This window comes from Schistocerca serialis, chromosome 7 (assembly GCF_023864345.2).
Source record: "Schistocerca serialis cubense isolate TAMUIC-IGC-003099 chromosome 7, iqSchSeri2.2, whole genome shotgun sequence".
NCBI lineage: Eukaryota > Metazoa > Arthropoda > Insecta > Orthoptera > Acrididae > Schistocerca > Schistocerca serialis.
The window spans coordinates 227,303,489-227,327,809 of NC_064644.1; the positions used below are offsets into that span (position 1 = coordinate 227,303,489).

Here is a 24,321-nt window from a genome sequence, read left to right on the forward strand (position 1 = left end):
GTTCTTCTGTAACAGTGATACGAAGAACTTCAAATCTAAATAAATTAGTTTTACTACACAACACATATTTTAAATAAGAATTAATATATACAGATCTTGCAGTATACAAAAACTGTTTTTAATGTGTAAAACAGGAATGCTGTATCAACCCAAAAATCAAATTTGATCTTTGTGAAAAGAAAAACAGTATTAATTACCTAAATAAATACACATACACACACACATACACAAAATGGGAACACAAGTGTTATACAATGCACAGAGGAACACAGCTATCACAAAAATTAATTTTGCCATGTGATTATAAGGTCAGTCCAGAGTAAGGCAATGTATTATTCATCAAGTTATATTATTTACAAGTAACTTCTATGATATCTGCAACTTCGCACTGAACTGAATGTAGCTTTGGTTTCCCAAAGCTTAGTCTTGTTAGATGTAACAAGACTAAAAATAGCAGATCTAAGGGATGCAAATATCATCAGTCATAAAAATGATGCTGCGGGTAAAGCTATATGTGTGAGGTAGACTGGCTTTTAATTGTGGAACATATGGGGATTTCTTGTCATTATGGTCAGTAATCAGCAGAACTAATTAAGCATTTGAAAAACAAAATACTTCTGTTATATAGTACTGCACTAAGCTGTAATCAGAATATTGTTCTGTGAATAACATGAGTAAATGTTTCCAAATTTGACTTTTGGGGTTTAGGATTATGTTAAACCGCTAAAATAACATCATAAACATATTACATCAGGCATTTCAAACTGATATATTACTGGATAAAAATTTACGCACATCCTTTTTTATACAACTGTCCATGCCATTGCTGATATTTTCATCCTAACACACAAATAATCCGTTTGTATATATATATATATATATATATATATATATATATATATATATATATATATATATATATATATATATATATACCACGCATCCAAACATTGCCTCCAATTTAATCGTGGCTACATGTACAAGACTGCTGAAATTCACATCCAGGCCTATGAAACCACATTACAATTTCGTACACACCAACCAAATTACTTTGAGTCCTCATACACCATCATAAGAAAAATCACATGTTTAATTACATTAGTATAAAAAGGTAATAAGGCCTAAGTTTTCAAGTTTATACACAATAATATACACAGTGACCGAATCGTGCAAACAAGCTCCCAGTCAAAATGTTTGAAAGAGTAACTGTGATATACTGGCAGCTGACAGGACATTTCATGCATTACCTCCATACATGAACAATTTCTTTAATAACAAGTGACATGTCACAAGTATGTGCCGTGAGGTTAGAAATGAATTAAATGGGAAGAGCACATAACTGTCAGATTGTAACAGCCAGCCAGCTATCAACAGCATCCTTTCATGGCGTTCTCTTAATTGCTTTTTATAGAAAGACTTAGTAGAGTCCACTACATTGCGATAGTGGAAGAGACGATAAAAAATAATGAGGGTAACAGTTCTAAAAATAATAGTTATTATGGTTCTTTAAGGACACTAAATCTACATTTCCAGTTACATTTCGGTCACTGCAAACTGCAACCACCACATAACAATAAAATGCTTCAGAGATGGTTTGCGGCGGTGGCAGCATATTGAGGGTGCTAGGGCGATGGCACCGAATCGGACAGCACCTCAGATGGTGTACCCTCACTGGAATTTATGGAGCACGCCTTATGAGGTGGTCTTCGCTGTCGCAGGACTGACGGGTCGAAATTTGGATGCCTGCGGGCATGTTTGCTGTGAACAGAAAATGGTGTGTTATAGGTTAATCTTGTGAAGTTGAATAAATACAGAGAAGTGGAATTTTTTATGACCAAGAGAAATTAGTAATAAGTATTACACTGGTAACAGTTATCTAACTAAAATAATTGATCAGAAAGTGACAAGGCAGTAAAAAGAGATCGGAGATGTTTTGCACTAACGAAGGTAGAGCACCGTAACAGGAATGTGCAGGAACTAAGGGAGTATGCACCATGATGACAAAGATTTCTGGTAAAACATTGTAAAAAATGTTTTACAAAAACAATATTGTGCAGCAGATTCAGCTGGTACTTTATGGAAATAAATGAAGCCAGAAGCAGTTTCTAAGTGAAAGTGGCTCACAGAAACTTCAGTTATCAATGAATTCCCACTTGTTTCTACATGTGTTTCTTTGGTTCTTTTATTTGGATGTCAGCACTAGAGGAAGTCATTTGTATATAGCTACTGAACCACATTGAAATTCCAAGGTGCAACATCATCACTGTCTACCTCTAGAGTCTACTAGTATTCTCCGCCTCAACATATTTAAAGGTATAAATCTGCTTCACCAATAGACGCTAGGGATGGTGGTTATCGCTGAAACAATGAAGTTTGATCTGTGTTATTCAACACTAGTTTAATCAGAGTGGGAAAACCATTGAAGATAACTGGTTTCTGAAACAACCAAGTTTCAGTTTTTTACTCCTATTAATTCCTGTAATAAATGTAAAAATTGAACAAAGATTGAAAAATTGCAACTCCTTCAGTTCTTAGAATCAAAATATTAAATTAAATACGCAAATGAAACAGAACTTAGTCCATCCACCATTCGCTGTTTTTGTTAAAAAGTAATAAGAGGTGGACTACTATAAAAAAAATCTCCAGTATTTTCCTATTCTCTAATTTTTTGAATCTCTGCTCAAAAACCGTGTTGTAATCTAGGTCATGCCACTATATGGACATTATAAATATTCAGCACTAAATGATAAAAACTGAAGTTGAAGGATTATTGTTCTTGTTAATTGGGTTTGATTTCCAGCTGGGTCAGTGTTGTGTTATCCTAATCGTCCCTTTCATTATCGGTAACACACAAGTCGCCCGATGTGTCATCAACTAAAGACTTTAAAGCCAAGGGCTAAAAGCAGATAAAGGCATGTCATGTCAACACAGCCAGCAGATCAGCTCCTTTCTATTTTTATTCTGTGAATGGACTGGAAAGTTTTAAGTTTTCTCCTTATTTCATAAGTTTGTTGTGGCTACTGCTGATTTTAATTCATTTTTAACGACAAAAGTGAGGAACTACAATCTAGACTGTATGCAGCAAATCTTGTACACTGCAGGCACACGCATTTCACCTAATAGGCTACACTATTGTCTCTGCAATTCCACACCAAGTCTTATGCCACGTGTTTGTTGCTCATTTCTATCAGCATTTTTATTAAAATACGCGCTGATCGATTTTCCCAATTTTCCGTGATAAGGCAATATTTCAATGCAATGCAAATTTATCAAATAAAAATTAATTCTTTTTTAAAATGGATTTATTTAAAAACTAAAAATTTTTGCTGCTATGGCTAATTGATATTTCAGATTACCTGGTTATTATAAAAAAGAAAAACACCTGTTATAACCAAGACCAAACAAATATCGAAAAATACTGGTTATTCAGAACTAAAACATTGCTATCTGTTTTAACTGGCCAGTTTTTATAGACACCATACCTACCTTACTTCAAGGAAGAAAGACATCTCATTCCTCTGCCCCACACAAAATATAATTTTAGAAAGAACACTTTTCATACATTTATTTGAATGGCCTTAAGTAGGACTGATTTAACTGAAGTCTTCTGCATATGGAGTGATGCATGTACAGCAATAGGTACTTTGATCATGCAGCCCACAGGTAAGTAAAAAATACAGTCAGCTGTTTTTATTTCAAGAAAATGATTCACAAGTTAGTACTGTGCACATTTTTAACAGGGTTGGAAATGGAACTTTTTTACAGCTACTTAAGAGCCGCCATTCGTGTCCCAAATTTAAAACTACTCCATACAACTAGCAACTCGGTCTAGCTCCCCCCCCCCCCCCCCCCCCCCTCCAAACGCACTATCGTATGGGTGCCCTTGACGTGTCTCACTCCGTGCAGTTAGAAGCAGAGATGATACAGCTATAAACTGGTTTACTTTCTCTAACAAAAAGTTAGAGGTCATAGTAGGCGCTTCCATCTGTTACGATGAACAATAACCGCTCGAAAAGGAAATTACTACTGCTGTACATTCAGTGTTGGTTGCACTACTAAATACTATGATATATGTAACCTCTCACTCAATATCAATGGAACATAAGTATCTTCACTGATATGTTAAGTGTTCAGAACTGATCTACAATGCATTGAGTTTATCATCCCAAATGATATTCTACATGTTTTTCTTAAAGCTAGGTGTTATGCGGTGTGCTTGATAAAACACACCACTATAACAGAATTGAAGCAGGTCTGCTTCCGAACGCAACAGACTTGCCACAAATACAGCATTAGAGACACAATATGTAACAAGCTGAATTAAAATTCTGCAAGAAGAGGAAAATACAGAAAATTCCTAGTACCATCACAGATATGCACCTGTATTCACACTATCAGTAATACTAATCTAAAAAACATTTAGAGTAATTTCCAAAAAGTCTGCAAATACGGTCATCTGGAGGGGAAACTGGCAAGTCTGTCGGGGACAAGAATGATTAAATTATTACAGAAAAAAAATGGCAGAATTTTGTGATTACCATTTCTGTAGCAAAAGAGGATATCGGTATAGTTAACTCAAAAGAAAAAGCATTGGAGCATATGAGGAAGAGTGTCAATGATACAAACAGTTTTGCATTAGAAAAATAATTAAATCTCTTTATAAGCAAACACTATTACTTCTTTAACAAGTTTGGTGGGGAATAAAATCAAATTGATTCCAATCTGTTACTACTGATGAAACATGGGTCAACACTTAACCACAAAGTGGAGCATGGAACAATCATTGCTATTACAATATTTCAAGTAAAATATTAAAAGTCTGTTCTCCTGATACAGTTGGTGTAACCAGAGACATATGTAATGTATCACATTCACAATGTATTTTCTTCTTATTAGATTTCACTATAAGAATGGGATTGATAAATATTAGCAATTTAGTTGTTGACACATTTCACCATTCACATTTTCGCCCTCTATCAATTCAGCCACTACAGAATAAAATATTTAAATAACAAAACACCAGCTGGAGTTTCTCAATTATATATGTCAGTCTTTTAACTGCAAATACTTAAATATAAATGCAAGAAAGGAGATTTATGTGCAATAATAAAGGAACATAGATGTAGCACACGCTCTTTAACTAGTTAATGAAACTAGTTTTTCAGTTCCTAAAAAACACTGCTAAAACTTTTAGACAGAACATAATAAATAGGTGGTAACAATGAATGGAAGGGTTATTCAGGACAATGGTGGAAGGGAGGAGGGGTGTAAAAAATCTATTGCCATTGTAGGAACTGCAGTGACATTGAACAAACAAGTGATGCCTTGCAACAGCCTACATATAATTTTCTCAGCATATAGCACCAACAGAGCACGCACGAGTTATAAAAATGTCCTGTGTATAAGTTGTATGAAATGGGAGTGTCTCAGGGCTGCTTTCCTACAAAAGCACTCTCACTACATATCCAAAGAGGAACACACCAGTAAACCTGAGAGGCACCATGAAATCACATGAGTACAAAATGGATGTAAATTGCCAAATAGATTAATGTACAAATGCACTGGAAAAACGAAGATGAATAATTACTTTTTCCTACAATGAGTACTTAAACTCACTGTTTGATGAGAAATTTGACTGCCTTACAGAAGAACATTACCATGAATGTGACTGCCCACATGTTATGGAACAAATGATGAAGAAACAGAAAGAAATGCACTTTATTTTGGTATTCACAAGTTCTTCCATCCACAAGAACTCAAGCTGGTTCCTTAAAATGGTTAGGTTTTACCATCCAGATAAAGGCATTGTAGTGAGAGTTTTGGAGTTGATGAACTTTGGTGTTTAATACATTTGACTTCTTACATATTAGAGGTGTTAGAAAAGTTTGATCTTCAGAAGGAGGTTATAGCAATTTAAGCTAAAAACACCAATACCAATTATGGAGCAAAGAAAAGGAGAGGTGAGAACAATATTTTAATTTAACTGGCAAGAAAAAGAGTGAAAATAATTTAAATGGTGTAGGATGTCAATCTCATATTGTGTACAATACTGTCCAATGGCTTACCCCTTCATATACAGCTCGCAACTACTAAAATCTACAAACATCTTCGTATTTATGCTGAAAATTTTACTCATTTTCACAATGAGCGAGTGCCCGAAAATTATTAGAGACTTGGTTGAGTTTTCACTAACTACTCCAGGTTCTAATGCATCCACTGAATCAGTGTTTTCAATAATTACTTAAATTAGATGAAAGAAATGGTAAATCTGAAAATGACAGAAACCATATTGGATAGCCTCCCTTACATGGGCTTTTACAATTTGATATTTAATGAAAATAAACTTCTACAGCAAATACACACTACTGTAAAATACCACTGAAAAACCAGAGTGTGTGCACCACCACCTTCACTGCAAAATGTGTGAAATTTGTGTTTATATTTATATCCAAATTGTTTAGGTAATACTACTGTTAACATCAGCATTATGGTAGAATATGTGAAAACAAATTATTGTTAAACCAATGCCACTGTGTTTCAGTTTTCACTCATTTGGCCAGCATTTTTGTGCAATATTTTGAAAATGTCCTGATTTTGTTTAAAATAATATGGGAATCCTAGTCATTCTAGATCCCATTAATAAGGAGAACCTTCAGGGATTATGAGTTAGGATATACATAGACATGAGGCAAAAATGATACAGAAACTTACTCTGTATACTGTATTAACAATAAACTATCACTATACAGCTTAATAGGATTTGAACTTATTCCATCTAAATTTAATGTAGTAAAAGAGTCAGCAGCTGCTACTTTGTAAAACTGAGAAGGCAGCATACTTGTTTCAATGTACAGTGTTTAATATTTGCTTGATTACAATGGTATTTTTCAAATAAACTTTTTTTTTTGCATCTATAAATACCATGTCAACATCAATAGTAGGTTGCCTAATTACTTGTCATTCAGCTTTATAACAAACATTGCCATTTGCTATATGGCTCACACAACTTTTCAGTCCCCAAATCTAGACTTCTCTTAAATTCAGTTGAAGATAATATTAATGAGAGATAACTATTAGCTAATATAAGAATGAACATTCTTAATAAATAAAAGAGTATTGTAAATAATAAAGAAGAAAAGCAATTAGTTATTTATCACAAGGTCTGTGGTTTGGAGATATAATTTCATTTAAAAATGAAATGGATGAATGAGTCATGAATGCAGCACAAAACCTGTGTATGGGTTAAACAGACAGAATGCAAAAATAATCCAGCTTAAACTGTGTAAATAATTTAACTTTTAACGTATGGCATTTTGTCTTAATGTCTTAGATTGTTTAATCTGTTTTTTTTTTTTTGGGGGGGGGGGGGTTAAAAGTGCAAAAAGTGTGGGAACTGTGACAAAATTTCATCATTAAAAAAAGATATTAACTATGAATTAATTACAAAGGGATCTGCTGGCTGGACACTGCATAAAACCGATTTTGAATATTAGGCTGTAAACAATATCCGAATGTCTGAAGTGAGAAACAAAAGAGTTTTAGAATTGAATATCTAAAGCTGAAATTGTATAATGTAATGACATCAACAATGAAAACAGACTATGATTTTTTAAGGGAAAATAATTTGTAACAAAAATTGTGACTGGTAATGAAATGTTAGCACAAAATGGCTCTTTCGATTAATTCGGTTGAGGCATTGCACTCAAATACAACAAGGATACAGAGAAGAAACTAGTAAGATCCACAGACTTATATATGTGCTTACGACCACCACTACAACCTTTCCCCCTTGCCACCAGCCCCTAAAAAGCAATATGCATTTGTAAAACAAAACACATAAGAGACAATTTGTATTTTCAATAAAATTCTTCTGGGTTTAGCAATACACCCTGAGGAAGGTGCCTTGCAACAGTCGCCGAAACGTCAGAATTTTACAGATGACAATGCGGCCTCAAACCCAGAAGAATTTTATTGACTGTGACAACGCCGTGGAAGTCTATGTTTATAATTTGTATTTTATAAGAATGTGATGCTCCTAAATTATAGTAGAGATATTTTGGTAATCAAATATTACCAGTCAAAATGACCGAGTAAAATGTATAATGCTTTAAGCATAGGAAGCAGCAGATGGTATATATTTTTAATGCTCTGTTTTGTACAGTGTTATCGATTTTTAAAGTAAGGCACAAAAAATTCTTAATATTGCTGTTCTGATTTGGTAAGTATGTCACTGTTGGCAGTAAAATAAAGTTTTAATGACAGATTTTTCTGTAGTTTAAACTAATGTATGTCATGTTGAAAGACCAAGAGATTGGCTATGAGTTGACTTCTACAAATGTGTCATGACAGTAATCTCTTATTTTCACATATTATGTATTCCTTTGATAATAGTCTTTTCCCACTGGCCTGTTATTTTTTACGTTTTCAATATGCCTGAAGGCACTGTTAGAAAGTCTTACACTGAAGAACCTCCATATTATTGCCGAGCTTCAGAAACCAAGTTAATTAAAGTAGTCCCACTGTACGGCGTCATAGTGGTTACAAACTACTTGATTTGCAGCGAGTTTGTCACCTTGTTCTGTTTTCACCAGTAGCTCAAATATGAACGAATGTCAATCCAATTACGCGAAAAGCGAATTTAGTGCTGATCAGACTCTTTAAACTTTAGATCTGTTTTCTGTAGCAAAGTGGAATGGTATTTTGATGGCGGAAATCATCTCTACGTCCAAAGGCTGGCCGAGCGCTTGGAAAACTAACCTGAGGTGATCGCTGCGCATGAACTTCTTATCACAGACGGGGCAGCAGAAGTTCTTCTCACCGGTGTGGGTGCGCGTGTGGCGTGCCAGCTCGTCCGAGCGGGCGAACCTCTTGCCGCAGCCAGACCACGTGCACGGGAATGGTCGCTCCCCTGTGAACAAACAAAGAACGGCGCTATTATAGAATGCTCTCACTTATGACCTAATGGCTGCAACTCCAACAGGATTGCTAAGTTTTTTTTCCCCGGAAGAAGCTGTTTTCTGGGTCCTGTCTTCTTTTTATTATTTTTTTATAGTGTACTAAAATACGAAGGACACGCAGTACGCTGAGAATTATAATCATTACCTTTGGTAAACCTAACAACATTCATTACCAAACTGTTTTAAATTTCGACTGTTGCTTCCTTTGCGGCACTAACATTTCATTAGTCTCGCCGTCTGATGACAAATCAATTTGGAGGGCGGGGGGGGGGGGGGGGGTTGGGTTGGGTTGTTTAGGGGAGGAGACCAGACAGCGAGGTCATCGGTCTCATCGGATTAGGATTAGGGACGGACGGGGAAGGAAGTCGGCCGTGCCCTTTCAGAGGAACCATCCCGGCATTTGCCTGGAGCGATTTAGGGAAATCACGGAAAACCTAAATCAGGATGGCAGGACGCGGGATTGAACCGTAGTCCTCCCGAATGCGAGTCCAGTGTGCTAGCCACTGCGCCACCTCGCTCGGTCGAGGGGTGGGGGGGGGGGGGGGGCAATTACAACTCTAAAATGTAAATAAAGGAACAACAACCAACTGTTTTGAACTGTTTCTAGCATGTTAACGAATGCAAGTAAGATCTCTTCAGAGATAAGAGCTAAATTTTTAATTTCAGTTACTTTTACAAGATTGGCTCCTAATTTAAATACTCACATAGTGGGCAGAAATTTTGTTTATTTTGTGTGATTGGGAGTCGGGTTTTTCAAAAATAAAATTTTAAACAATCCGCTTAAATCAGGATAACTGGCAACCTGAAACTACTAACATTATGAACAGAAGCAAATATCAATGACAATATTCCGCGACTATTCCATGGATCTAAGAATAGACAGACAGATCCGGTGAATAGGGAGTATTTCCCAATTAATTCATATTCTATATCCCTCCGTTTCCTCATTGCCGAAGCGCTTGGGAGATGCAATTTCCAAATGAAAGGTATTTTCTCCTTACAGACTTCCTTTTCATTGAATTGATTCTTCGTCCTTTATTAAGGTTGTGAATACGGGGAAACCTTGTTAAATCCCGCACTAACTTTTCAGAATTTGAAACTAACACTGTTTCTATTCCTCTCTTGTCTGTAAAATTGGCCCATTGCTAAGATACTGGACTTTCAAATGGTTGGTTCCTTTGAAAGAACACACGGCCGGTTTCCTTCCCCAACCACGTTTATGCGCACAGCCTGTTATGATCTCATCGTCCACGCTAAGTGACGTTTAAAGTCGTAAAGGAAGGTGGATTTGGGTGTAAGTTTTGTAGTCAAAATCGTTATAGTTCACGGAATATTCTAGCCGGCACTTTATTTAAGTATGAAACTGAAAAGTGTTGGAAGACAAAGAGAAAGTAGCACCTTGGCCACTCGGGATGTGACGGTCGCAGCTCGACGAGGCAGTAAGCGCTCGAAGCGAGTTAAACTCTATAAACATCTGGCTACCGATGACAAATGTGACCGACTCATGCCATTACGAAAGCTGTGCGCGACTAAACACCGTATTGATCCAACATTCATGTACAAATAAATCAATTCTGAAGAAGAAATCCGTTGCCGCGTGTGTTGGAAGCGAAGTACGAATACTTATTTGGCAGGCAAGTTAACAATAGACTTTACTAACACTTTAAAAGTATTTCCAGCAGATGTGTCTCGTTTTATAAACATAGTTATCTAGTTTGTTTGAGTGTGTTTTTCTCAATAGAAACGACAGATAGAAATCCGCACACCAAATAATGTATAATAAATTAGCACCGGTGTTATCGGCTACACAAGCACGAACCACGTCGCCCTGAACACCTATGAGTAAAGATGGGGAACAGCACGCTTCCAACACCGGTCACCACTACGTAGAAGATACGTCAGAGATAGGTTATTTATTGAATCGTATGGCTAGGGCCCCTCATGGGGCAGACCGTTCGCCGGGTGCCGGTCTTTCAATTTGACGCCACATCGGCGACCTGCAGTCGATGAGGATGAGGACGAGAACAGCACAACACCCAGTCCCTGGGCGAAGAAAATTCCCCGACACAGCCGGGAATCTAACCCGGGCCCAGAGGGCTGACAATCCCTCACGCTGATCATTCAGCTACCGGAGGCGGACATCAGAGATAGGTAAAGCCAAGAAAATATTTTCCCAACAGTAGACACTTTGCTATTTTTTTCATTAAAGACTCATTGACTCATACACCTGAAAATTGGGAATTTCTTAGTAAATACGTAGGTAGTAATTGGCGACTTCAACGGGTCTTAGTACTCTCACTTCGGAATCATTCCGGCAGATATGGGTAAATGAATACTACCGAGAATGAATTGTACATATTTATGAAAGATGCTTAAATTCTATGCCAGTCCCATCAATTCAGTCTTTCAAATTTAGTTAGAATATCTATGAGAATTTCACCTTACAACACCGAGACCAATTACTCCGCCAGTGCCTTTCCAGTAGGGAAGCGGTGCCCCTGAAAAATGTGGCTAAATGGGGCTTCATTGATGGAAAGAGAAAGAAAGAAAAAGAGAGAGAGAGGGGGGGGGGGGGTTATGATGTGGTGCTACATCTGCGCGGCCGGCCGCTGGTGGTCGAGCGGTTCTAGGCGCTTCAGTGTGGAACTGCGCGACCGCTACGGTCGCAGGTTCGAATCCTGCCTCGGGTATGGATGTGTGGGATGTCCTTAGAACTACTTAAACCTAACTAACCTAAGTTCTAGGGGACTGATGACCTGAGATGTTAAGTCCCATAGTGCTCAGAGCCATTTGAACCATTTTTTTTTTTACATCTGCGCGGCCGATCGTTCGGCTGCCCCTACACGGACGACAGCGTTTACTTAAGTTCTTAGATCCTCACAGGCATGACAAATTTCATGGTAGCTATGGTGGATATCTCTTACAAAATCTAGACAGTGAAATGGAGGAGTAACTTAATAATAAAATCGTTTTACTGTCTTATAAACAGGCGCTTCAGTCCGGAACCGCGCTGCTGCTGCTGCGGCCGCAGGTTCGAATCCTGCCTCGGGCATGGATGTGTGTGATGTCCTTAGGTTAGTTAGGTTTAAGTAGTTCTAAGTCTAGGGGATTTATGACCTCAGATGTTAAGTTCCATAATGCTTAGAGTCATCATCATCATCATAATCTTAACAGCGTTTTTACTTGACCAGTGTACTTTTTGAGAAGTCTCGGCTTCATCCAGCTTTTAATGTAAGGAAGGGCCTTCACAGAGATGTCACTGCGTCAGGAATGCGTTGCTGCTAATTTTGCAGATTTGATTTGTACATGACATCAGAATGCAGTAACTTTATCATCCCCACACTTATACTGTTGTGTCAACAAATGGAAGTGAATTCCTTGTGATATATACAAAAGAAATCAGCAAAATTCAGAGATACGCGTTTCTGTCGGTGTTTTCTATAAAGCTCCTTACTCAACTGAGGCGCTGAACATGCAGCTATCACTACGAAATGTACATGGGCGAAGCAAAAAGTATATACGACGGCAGGTAGATTTTAATTACAAGTTTTATTGGTAAACTATATATCCTTCGTTGTGCAGTTGGACAGTAAAGGTAAAACGACTGCAATTATCTTGGTCATTACAATATTTTATAGTAAAAATGCTGTATTAAGAAATCCCTGCTTTCTGAAACAAAAATGACTGCTCACAGTGATGATGTGCTTAAGAAGCGATGTGTTTAAGCAGCGCTTGCCTCAAAGATCCACAACTTTTCTTCCACTTTTCTCTTCATTCTCAGTCAATTTCGAACTTAAAAGTTTCAGTTCCTAAAGCCGGGTTCCCACATGCGTCTAACGTGACATCATAGCTTATGACTTGCTATAGTGGCATCGTGAATTACCGTTCACACATGACGCCACTAATTCTACGCAGTTGCACAGCTTTCAATACGGCGTCAATTGAAATTATATAGATGGTCTGAATGTTATATTGAAGGTTATGGCCTTAGAGCTGTGATAAGAGTTAAATACAAGGAGGACGAAACTCAGATGCTGGATCCGAAAATAGATTCGCACTGGTATAAATCAAGGGAAACAATTTATAAAAGAGTATACTGTCTGCAGCGGCAAACTAACATACAGCTGGCATGTAAATATCATAGCCGGCCGTTGTGGCCGAACGCCGGCACGGTAGCTCAGCGTGTTCGGTCAGAGGGTTAGCTGCCCTCTGTAATAAAAAAACTGAGTTAATCGATGAACAACGAACTTTAACGGATGTCTTACGATGTCCGCCCCGAGCAGATGCAAAAAAAGCGGTTCTAGGCGCTTCAGTTTGGAAACGCGCGACCGCTACGGTCGCAGGTTCGAATCCTGCTTCGGGCATAGATGTGTGTGATGTCATTAGGTTAGTTAGGTTTAAGTAGTTCTAGGGGACTGATGACCTCAGATGTTAAGTCCCATAGTGCTCAGAGCCATTTGAACCTGCATACACGCCACTCTTCCAAGATATTTGAACCTTATTGTATTCGTTGATATCGGCACTTCCAATAACTAATTTTTAGTTTAGCAGCAGCAGCAGCAGCCACATCAAACTCTGAAGCTATTTCCTAAATATAATCCACAATTCATACAATGCTTGGTCTCACAAATTACAAAGTTTATACGACCCGCTTTTTTGGTTACATATATTAAAGTTTATTTATTTATTCCTTCGTGGTACACGTAATTGGTTTGCACACACACACACACACACACACACACACACACACACACACACACACACAGAGAGAGAGAGAGAGAGAGAGAGAGAGGGAGAGAGAGAGAACATCAAACAATGGTTGCTAGAAGCTGCGAAAAGTGTAACTGCCGACCTTTGTTTTCACTTTTTTCAGAAATAAAATAAAAGCACACAGAAATCGAATGGAATACAACAGCAATTACTGCACGATAACTGCAACAGAATGGTCGTGTTTCGCAATACTGCCACCTGGAAGCAGTGGTGGTAGGGAAGTGGCGGAACAGAGTACAACTTGAGGGGTTCACACATGCAACTGCAGTACGTCATTGACAGTGGAAACACTTTTGTTGAGTGTGTGAGCCTGGCTGAAGGTATTCTTTGGAGCCGCCTTTAGGCGCACGCCGCGGCGGCCTATCGATTGTCGAATAGCTAGTCGACCCGGGAGTAAACAGCAGTGCCAGGCGGCGCAGGGACTCGGTGCCTCAGCTATCTCCAGCATCTCGCCAGTGGGGCATTCAGAAATATCTGTGTCCGCATCACCGTGTCTCACTTTTTCGAACGTTCCGTTGGCGTAACTAAGGGCATTTACTTAGCGGCATGGGGAGGCACGAACATTATGTGGAGTTCCCACTCTTACGAGAAGTCCTGTTGCCGTTTGAAGAGTTAGATCATCTCTTAAAGCAAATAATTAAGGCTGACATGCTGGTAGCCACATCCAAACAGCGTGTGAGAAGAAGTAGTAGTAGATCTTCAGTAGGACAGAGAACGTGGAAATACATCAATGTAATTACTTTCTTCCAGAAAGTTATAGTATTACTAGAGTAATCCCAAAAGTAAGGTCTCCTATTTTTTGTAAGTACGTAGACCTGTTTATTTCTACAATTTTTTACATCAGTTTACAGCTTGAACATTTAGCTGTTTTTCGACATAATCACCATTTCTGTCGATGCATTTTTGTAGACGCTGTGGCAGTTTTTGTATGCCCACGCCATACCAGCTCGCCGCCATGCTGTTCAGAAAGTTATGAACCTCTTCTTTCACCCCGTCGTCGGAGCTGAATCGCTGGGACCTCCATTAAAGCTGACAGGTACTGTGAGACCCTGAAAAAACTCAAACGGGCAATTCAGTGTCGGAGAAGAGGAATGTTGAACAAGGGCGTACACATTCTCCATGACAACGCTCGCCCACACATCGCTCCGCAAACCATTGCTCTCCTGCAACAGTTTCAGGGGAACATACCTGTAGTCCTGACTTGGCGCCCAGTGGCAACCACCTGTTCCCTAGGTTAAAATAACGTTTGGCCGGAAAGCGATTCATCTCCGAAGACGAGGTGAAAGAAGGGTTCATAACTTTCTGAACAGCATGGCGGCGAGCTGGTATGACATGGGCATACAAAAACTGCCACAGCGTCTACAAAAATGCATCGACAGAAATGGTGATTATGTCGAAAAATAACTAAATGTTCAAGCTGTAAATTGATGTAAACCATTGTAGAAATAAACAGCTCTATGTACCTATAAAAAAATAGGAGACCTTACTTTTGGGATTGCCCTCGTATATTTGGTGTCCTTGGCATAATTTTGTTCCTCATTATGTTACTTGCCAATTATTTCCATCTTATTTAATATTTTACTTCTTTACTCACAGCAGAAAATTTGTCAAGACAGGCAACTTATCTACAGAGAGGCTTCATTTTGATTGTAAACTGCATTTTGAAAATACACTGAGGTGACAAAATTCATGGGATACCTCCAAATATCGTCTCGGATCTCCTTTTCCCCGGCGTAGTGCAGAAAGTATGACGGGATATGGACTCAGAACGTGGTTGGAAATCCCCTGCAGAAATACTGACCCATGCTGCGTCTATAGCCGTCCATTGCGAAAGTGTTGTCGGTACAGGGTTTTATGCACGAACTGGCCTCTCGGTTCTGTCCCATATTTGTTCGACGGGTGGCCAAATAATTTGCTCGAATCGCCCAGAATATTCTTCAAACCAATCGCGAACAACTGTGACCTGCTGACATGACATCTTTGTTTGGGAACCTGAAACAGTCCCCACCATTATGGAGCCACCACTGGTTTGCACAGTGCCTTGTTGACAAATGGGGTCCATGGGTGCCTTAGTTCTGCACCACACTCTTCCATCAGATCTTACCAACTGGACCAGGCCATGGCTTTCCAGTCGTCTAGGGTCCAGCCGAAACCGTCACAAGCGCAGTAGATGCGCTGCAGGTAATGCGCTGTTCGCAAAGCCACTCGCGTCTATCACCTACTGCCATAAGCGCCAAATTCGCCGCACTGACCTAACGGATACTATCGTCGTACGTCCCATATTGGTTCCTACGGTTATTTCACGCAGTGCTGCTTGTCTGCTAGCACTGACAACTTATGTAAATCCCGCTGCCCTCGGTCGTTGTGGTGAGAGGTAATCCCTGAGATCTGTTATTCCTGGCACTGACACTGTGGATATCTGAATATTTAACTCCTTAACGATTTCCGAAATTGAATGTCCCAAATTGAATGTCCCACGCGCCTAGCTTCAACTGCCATTTCTCATTCAAATTCTTAATTCCCGTGGTGCGGCCATAATCACGTAGCTTCTCACATTAATCACCGGAGTACAAATGCCAATACACAGCCCTTTTATACCTTGCGTACGCCGAACTGCTGCCATCTGTATACGTGCATATCGCTTTCCCACGAGTTGCTTCCTCAGTATAAAAGAAAATTAGTGCGTGAGGAAGTGTTAGACTCAGACTCAGGATTGAAACCTTGATTGGTCCTAAGATTTTATCTGTCACTTCCCCTTCTTTCGCGTCTGTCAGTGAGTTTTAGATTAACACCGTGGTTCGAAGCCCACATTAAACTGTAGGTCCCCACGTAACTCGGTGAATGCGTCAGTAGAAGGAGCGGAGGAAGGAAGGGCATACCACCTCCATTAGGATGTCGGTGGAATGAGAACACCCAACACCACAATCATGTCGCAAACGCCTGAACAGTTTTTATTCTTCCAACTGTAGAGCATGTCGGTCGTGTAATTGGCGATCGTATCTTAGATACTGGTCCTAGGTTCTTCCGGAAAACTTATGTGACCGCGATTATCGAGCGATTATGAGGCCACTTACTCCCGTTGGTCTTTAAAGGACCCCAACAGTTTCTTTGTGTGGGATGATATCGACCTCACTGAAAGCCATGTTAAATAGGATGCCATACAGTTATGCCATCTTTGCAAAGAAGAAACCTTAACAAGACACGGCAAGAAGTTGAGAGAAAGTAATGATGGAGCATTACGCATCACAGATTAAACAACATGGCGCTGCCGGCCGCGGTGGTCTCGCGGTTCTAGGCGCGCAGTCCGGAACCGCGCGACTGCTACGGTCGCAGATTCGAATCCTGCCTCGGGCATGGATGTGTGTGATGTCCTTAGGTTAGTTAGGTTTAAGTAGTTCTAAGTTCTAGGGGACTGATGACCTCAGATGTTAAGTCCCATAGTGCTCAGAGCCATTTGAACCAACATGGCGCTAAAGTGACGCTACAGCTTTGCCACATCGGCTGTTAGCAGCCATTGCGGATACAACACGATTAACCATTAACCAAACTGCCGGGCAGTGCCCTACAATGGATGACGCTTGTTGTACACCACACTACTCGAAAAATGTGTGTGAAATCTTATGGGACTTAACTGCTAAGGTTATCAGTCCCTAAGCTTACACACTACTTAACCTAAATTATCCTAAGGACGAACACACACAACCATGCCCGAGGGAGGACTTGAACCTCCGCCGGGACCAGCCGCACAGTCCCTGACTGCAGCGCCCTAGACCGCTCGGCTAATACCGCGCGGCTGTGGCACATTGGTAACGGCGCCTAGTTACCGCGCGAGGTTAAGGGATTGGGAAGGAGGAACTAAGTTGCAAGGCGTGAAGTATCAACCAACACGCTACTCTTGATAGATGTGGGTCAGATGCCGAAGTGTAAATCAGCCGCCAACAACGTCGCGTGTGGGCCAGTGACGCGAATGATCAACTGACTGCCTGAGTATGTAGAAGACAGCAGGTGGCATAGACAGTTGTTCCTATAGTATTTACTCTCTAGAGCTCTTTCTAGTTCCGTGGAAGTTTTCCATGATGTCTTAACACGTACTATCATCCTATCTCTCAACTGTGTTTTTCATTATTAAGTACGACGTCAAAACTGTCTTTCTGGTGCCTTTTCCTTATCGAAAGCTGAAATGATCCGTCATCTGACACTTCTATTCGAAGATAGTTTTTGATGTGATTTGGCTCTTCGACAGCAACACGAAAGAAAGTGAAACGGCGCAGTATACTACCATCTAAATATTGTTTGATGTGTTCGTATAGATTTATTTCTCGAGGAAATAAACTCTGATTTTTTGAAATGTTTCGACGCCACTTTCTATTCGTTCAATTCTGAAGAGAGAGGATAATTCACCATACAACATTTATCACTAATCTTCACTATGAATTTTACTTTGGCCATTAATTAACTCTACTATCATTGCTAGTTACCTAATTGTGGTACTATGTTTTGACTTATGTAAAGAGGAGGGTCAATCATAACCTCTCTTTGGTTGCACAGTAGTTCACAATTTTGGTGCCGATGTATAAACAAAAACAACCACTCCCAAAAAGCGATTCTCGGTACAGGAATAATACGCCAGTGGCGATGCAGTAACCTCGCTTGCCGCGTGGCACAAGGAAGTCACTCGCTTGGAACAAAGCTCGTTTTAGGCGGGACGTGCGACACGAACAAGAAAGTAGTCGTCTACTGCAAGAGGTCCACGCGATAGCTGGTACAAAAAAAAGGAGGGAGACCTTTACATAGTACGTGCCTGTCTAGTCGTCTGGTCTACGTGTTTACTGCGTTTGTTGTCAACTTCCTGCAAGTGAATAGACTGTTTAAATTCACTTTTCGAGACTATCAAGTATTTCATGCAATTTATTTGACACTAAGTTTCCTATATGTGTAAACGATCTAATTATAAAAGCTGGAAATGGACAAACCAATAGAACTGCTGCTTTTCTGTAGCTGTGTTAAGCACCCGTGTTAATTTGCTCGATTACGACAAGGTTTTTCCTTTAATGAGAAGACACTGTGGCTCACGTCTAATTACAACGTGAATGTATGCACAAGTGAAAAGGAACGTATTTCTTAAGAGTAGTTTCAGATCCGGATCGCTGAATTACATTTATTTCCTTGCACGAGAGTCTCATTTAAATTCCAATGAGTGTTTATAGCAGAAGTTTCATCCGTTAACTATTTATAAGACGAACAAACTAAGTTTCGTTGAACACGAGACAAAATTTACAAAGAATTCCACGCTGTCAGTTTGGCTTCTCCCTCTCAGTCGTCTGCGCATGCGCGAGGCATCTTCGTGTAGGTGAGAACAGGATCCACACTATTCCGTCTAAAAGCGATCGTACTCGCGAATCGTGTGCAAGTGGTCTACACGGTAGAGGCCAGCGGAACCGGTGCATCACGGGAGCTCACACCTCCTTTGTGTAACTGCTTTTAAGGTGTCAGTTGGTGAGCCGCGACGCGCCACGCGCAGCCGGCGTCCCTGCTCCGACGGCGGGCGAATGCCAGACGCATCCGCTGTGGGGCGCTGCATGCGGCACCTGGTTGGCGGCAGTGTAGCGGGCGCGACCTAACGCAACGCTACTGCCGGCGAGCGGCGCGCCGCCGCGCAGCGTATTGATTGGGCAGACGCGACGCGGCGGCCTGGCCCGGCCCGGGCGCTGCGGCGCGGAGCGCGCTCCCGCACAGCCTTGCAGCGCACGTGTGCCGGTCCAGGGGCCTGCCGAGCCAAGCCCGTGGCCCAATTCTGCGCCCTCCGCTCAACGCAGCGCGCGCCTTTCCGAAACACTTTCCACAATTAACGCCATGTACTGGAGCAGTTTTTCTTTAAGTCGTCGTCCTTTTTAACACGACAAACCTTATTGGCGCACCTTCGTATCATCCAAAATACAGAACACATATTTCACTGTATGATTACTCGATTAATAATCTTACCTATGGAGTATGCCACTATATAAAGAGAGATGGTGGTGTTGACTTCTGTCCGCAGACTGGTTTGCTGGTTTGATGCAGCTTTCTATGCTGCCATATCCTGGCCAGGCCACTAGGATTCTTACCCCCCCCCCCCCCCCCCGCGCACGCACGCACGCGCACACACACACACACACACACACACACACACACACACACACACACACACACACACACATCCAATACTAAATTTTGTGGTCCCTTTATGCCTCAAAATGTGTCCTAGTCATGTTGTGCCACAAGTTTCTTCTGGCCAATTCCATCCAGTATCTTCTAATTAGTACGCGATCAACCCATCTAATCTTCAGCATTCTTTTGAAGCACCACATTTGAAAAGCTTCTACTGTCTTCTTGTCTAAACTGTTTATCATCCTCACTTCCGCACCTGGCTACAATCCAGACAAATACCTTCAGAAAAAGACTTTCTGACACTCAAATCTATATTCGAAGTTAACAGTTTCTCTTCTTCAGGAACGCATTTCTTATTTTGCTGCCCAAATAGCGAAACTCATATGGTATGTTAAGTGTCATTTTCTAGTCTTATTCCCTCAGCATCACCCAAGTTAATTCGACTACATTCCATTATTGTTGCCTTTCTTTTGCTGATGTTCATCTCCTACCTTCAAGACACTGTCCATTCCGTCTAACTGCCCTTCCAAGTCCTTTGCTGTCCGACAGAATTAAAACGTCACTGGCAAGCCTCAAAGTTTTTATTTCTTCTCCCTGGCCTTTAATGATAGATGCATTTCATTCCCACTGCTATTCTTTTCTTGATGTCCATTTGTATGTTGTTGTTCGTGGTAAATCGAGTCCAAGTATTTGAACTGATGTACTCTCTTGAACCTCTTGCCCTCAAGAAATTCTTCCTGCTCTTGTCTTCTTCCTAATTGCATGAACTCTGTTTTGTCTTGATTCACTTTGAACCCTACCTTCTGTGAATAATTGTCCATTTCCTGATACATTCATTTCAACTCATGCTTAGATTCACTTAGTAGTATTAAGTCATCTGCATATGCGAGACAATTGAAGTTGCCGTCCATCTGTACTCCAGCCCACTACTGTTGCCTACACTCTGATTACTTTCTCTAAGAGCGTAGGCAACAGGAGTGGGCTGGAGTACAGATTTTTCGTTGGGTTCCTTTACTGGTTGCTCAATGTACAGTTTGAGAATGGAGTGAGACAAGTGTTGAACCCCAGCCCCAATGTTACTGAACCACTGTTTCCGTTTCGCAACCCTCGAATATTATAGCTGCCATCTGGTTTCTGTACAAGTTGTATATAGACTATCTCTCCCTGTATTTTACTCCTGTCATAGATACAAATTCTAAAATATGTTGCGTAACGAGATGATTTTGATCCTAAAATTGTCACACACCTATACCATAAACGCACTAAGCCTTTACAATTCATCATACATAAGGAAATAACACTGACGAGAGAATTACAAACAAAACAAAAATTTGTATGTACCCACTATGTATCTAGCAAAGATATCTCTCACGATTAACACATTACTAAAACACGCCGACGTAAAATTTGAATGCCAGACACGACTCACTCTCCGGACAAACAAAACCAATCACATATTTAAATCAAGGAATACATAAAATTCAATGTAAATTCCTTACCACATTAAAGATAGCACCAACTTTCTTCCACCACTTGAAAATCGAACGACATATAGCGGACGATATGCAGGGTGTCTCCCCCATGAAACCAGTATGCCTGACTTACTAGTTAATAATCTCGGGCTACCACTTACAGCATCTCTTATAAATAGGTAACAACATGTTTTTTAACGTTATTGTTATGAATTTTTTTGTTAGTTCATTGCTACTTGACTCTCAAGCGTCAGGCGTACTACTTTTATGTGGGATACCCTGCAGAACGGGCCGTCGACGTTTCACACATTGCACAAGAAGTTTCACTAACGAGTATTCAAGAAATCTAGAAGTATGCACACACACAAAATTCCCCTCAAGAAATTCTAAATGAACAGATCTATTTGGAACACAAACATTACATAGAAAATTTTGAAGCAGTTATCTTTCTAAACAAGAGATGCACAGAAAAATTCTACAAATAAATCAGAGATCATAGTTACCACAAAATTAAAAGTAACCACTGGAAAACATGAGTTTATGTACACAAGATAGGAAAATTGTCACATACCTTCCACATCACAACATTATCTGGCATAACAAATTTCTTAAGAAACATCAGGTTTAAATTACATCCGTAGAACCACATAAAAAACAAATCGTACGAGCAGTATAACACAGCTGATAATCACAAAGATACGACATAAGGGAACACCAAAGAAGCAAACTGCCTGTAACCAAGTAACATCGGCGAATCAATAATCTGAAGATGGCAAATCACACCGAAATAGACCTTTAGTAATAAACAATATAATCACACACAGCAACGCCTTTGGTATCATTACACCACATTATTTTGTTTCTGTTTCCCTGCCAACGTTCTAGTGTTGGCACACTGACTTTTGTTGTGATAGCCGTTTGCACTTCGCGGTTAGAAACCAGTAACAGCGCTGCTAGCTGACAGGGATCTTCTCTCTCTTTGGGCCGCTTTCTCTGCGTGTTAGTTCTTCTGAACGACAGGGTTCGACTTCTCACAGATTTAAAGCTACGGACGCCTCGTTGACAGGTCGTCATAACAGCTTTGTCGTTTTGTGAAGGCTTTTTTTTTTGCGACTTTGGGGTTGACAGGTGTCTTGCATATCCGTTCTTCCCACAGAAATATTAGTACCTTTCGCCATGTCGGTGGCAGCTGTCTTAACATACTGCTTTTCGTGGTCAGCGATCATCCTCCGACGTACTGGCGCTAGCTTTCATCTCTGATTGTCCTTCTTGACAGGTTTTGCATTGTTATCAGTCATCTTGTCCTGCTTTGCACTTATCAATCATCATAGACATTTTCAACGCACAATGTAGCACGCTTCGAACAGGTTCATTTAAGCATCCCTCACTCATGTATCCACTTTAGTGTCTCTCCCGAATAGAGAACTCGTATGTTAAAGCATTTTTAGTTGATTAAACTCACTGCGCGTGATATCTCTTTAAGTAGGTAGTATTCGTCATTGATTTCCACTTTGTGTATTGCAGTGCCACCTGCTAAACCAGTCACAGCTACAAATGATGATGGTTATTGCTCCCAACTCCATTAGAGGATTTTTTCACGAATTACGGACTTTTTTCCAATTCTTTATTATCTGCATATGCACATTGCTTTAATAGGAGTGGTTCTGCTACAGATACACACAAAATCTGTTTACATTCCATTGGTTCAACCGAGACGTATGCCGGAATTGAAGGGACTGTTAGAACGGCGGTTCAAATTACCGTCCGGCTATCCAGATTTAGGTTGTCTGTGACTACGGGAAATTACAGATGGTAAATGCTGGTGTGGTTGCTTTCAAACGGCACGGCGGACTTACACAGCATCCTCCTTCCCAAGTCTGTGTTGCTGCTCCGACTCTAATGACATCACCGTCGAGGAGTCGTTCAACGCTAGTATCGCTTTCTTTTCCTACTTGTTCTCATTTTAAACCAAGCTGGTCTTAATTTACGATTTTCATAGTGCTTGCCGTTGCGCTCGTTTCGTGTTTCTATGCCGGTTACCCACGAGACTAGCTCAAGAGTGTGTTTTTCAGGGAGGCGATCAGCGGTATGTTCCGTCACAGGCGGTGATAGTCCACGCCTCCAGTGCTCCGGTGAAATTTTCACATGCGCGTACTGACCATTTCTCTTTGGTCGTGACGTGCAGCGCACAACGGACGCGGTTCCAAGCACTGCAGCCGTTACGCACCTCTTAGCTGTGCGCTCCAGCCGTGCGTGCAACTGAAGGCAAACACAGGATAACAGAACCATTCTACACGGGCCGGCCCGTCAATCTGACCACTGTCTACGTTCTACTTTAACATGTAAGAACCACTTCACAGACGGCAGCTGGCAGCACTATCAGTGGAGGGTAAGCGTCTCGGGGGTAGGGTGGGGGGCACCGAAAAAATACGCGGAATCGGACAAATGCAGTCGTTATCGTAATGCGGAATCGACGTCTGACAGGCCATGATTATAGGCTTTCGGGCCAAGAGCGGAAGCATATCCAAAACGGCTTAAACTGTTCGCGTGCCCCGTGGTTAAAGTATACCGTGTATGGAAAATGGCGCTACCATAACCGGTGACGAGGCAATTGCGGTGCACCACGGACCATAGATGATAGGGGTGAGCGAAGGCTGCGGAGATGGGTACGAGAGGCACGTTACTTGTCGAGCACCTGACTGCGCAGATCAGCCAAGAGCCTATCAACAGTGTGATATTGACCATTCGCAGTATAACGAGCTGGGTCCTATTGGTGTTATCTAGCTAATTGCTCATATAGGGTGTCCCTGGAAGAATGATCAAGTTTCAGGACTGCGAATGAAACTTCGAAACAAAAAAGTGTAGTAAACAAAGGTTGTGAGCACTTCTTCAGTAGAAGATGTGTGTTTCATAGTAGAAAGGTGTTAGCTCATAAGACTTCAGGTATGCAATTCAGAGCCCTTGTTTACCAGAAT

At 40.8% G+C, this 24,321-nt stretch overlaps 1 protein-coding gene across 1 annotated transcript in view; it reads right to left on the reverse strand.

Annotated features, from left to right (window-relative positions):
• Positions 1 to 940: 940 nt before the first annotated feature.
• The window catches only part of LOC126412125 (Krueppel-like factor 16), a 268,092-nt gene continuing 244,711 nt past the window's right edge, over positions 941 to 24,321 (reverse strand). Inside the window, exons 2-3 of the mRNA XM_050081565.1 lie at positions 8,758 to 8,908; positions 941 to 1,758 (exon numbers count right to left, since the gene is read on the reverse strand). Coding sequence (XP_049937522.1) covers positions 1,623 to 1,758; positions 8,758 to 8,908 — 287 coding nt within the window. The 3' untranslated portion in view covers positions 941 to 1,622. The remainder of the gene's footprint in view (positions 1,759 to 8,757; positions 8,909 to 24,321) is intronic.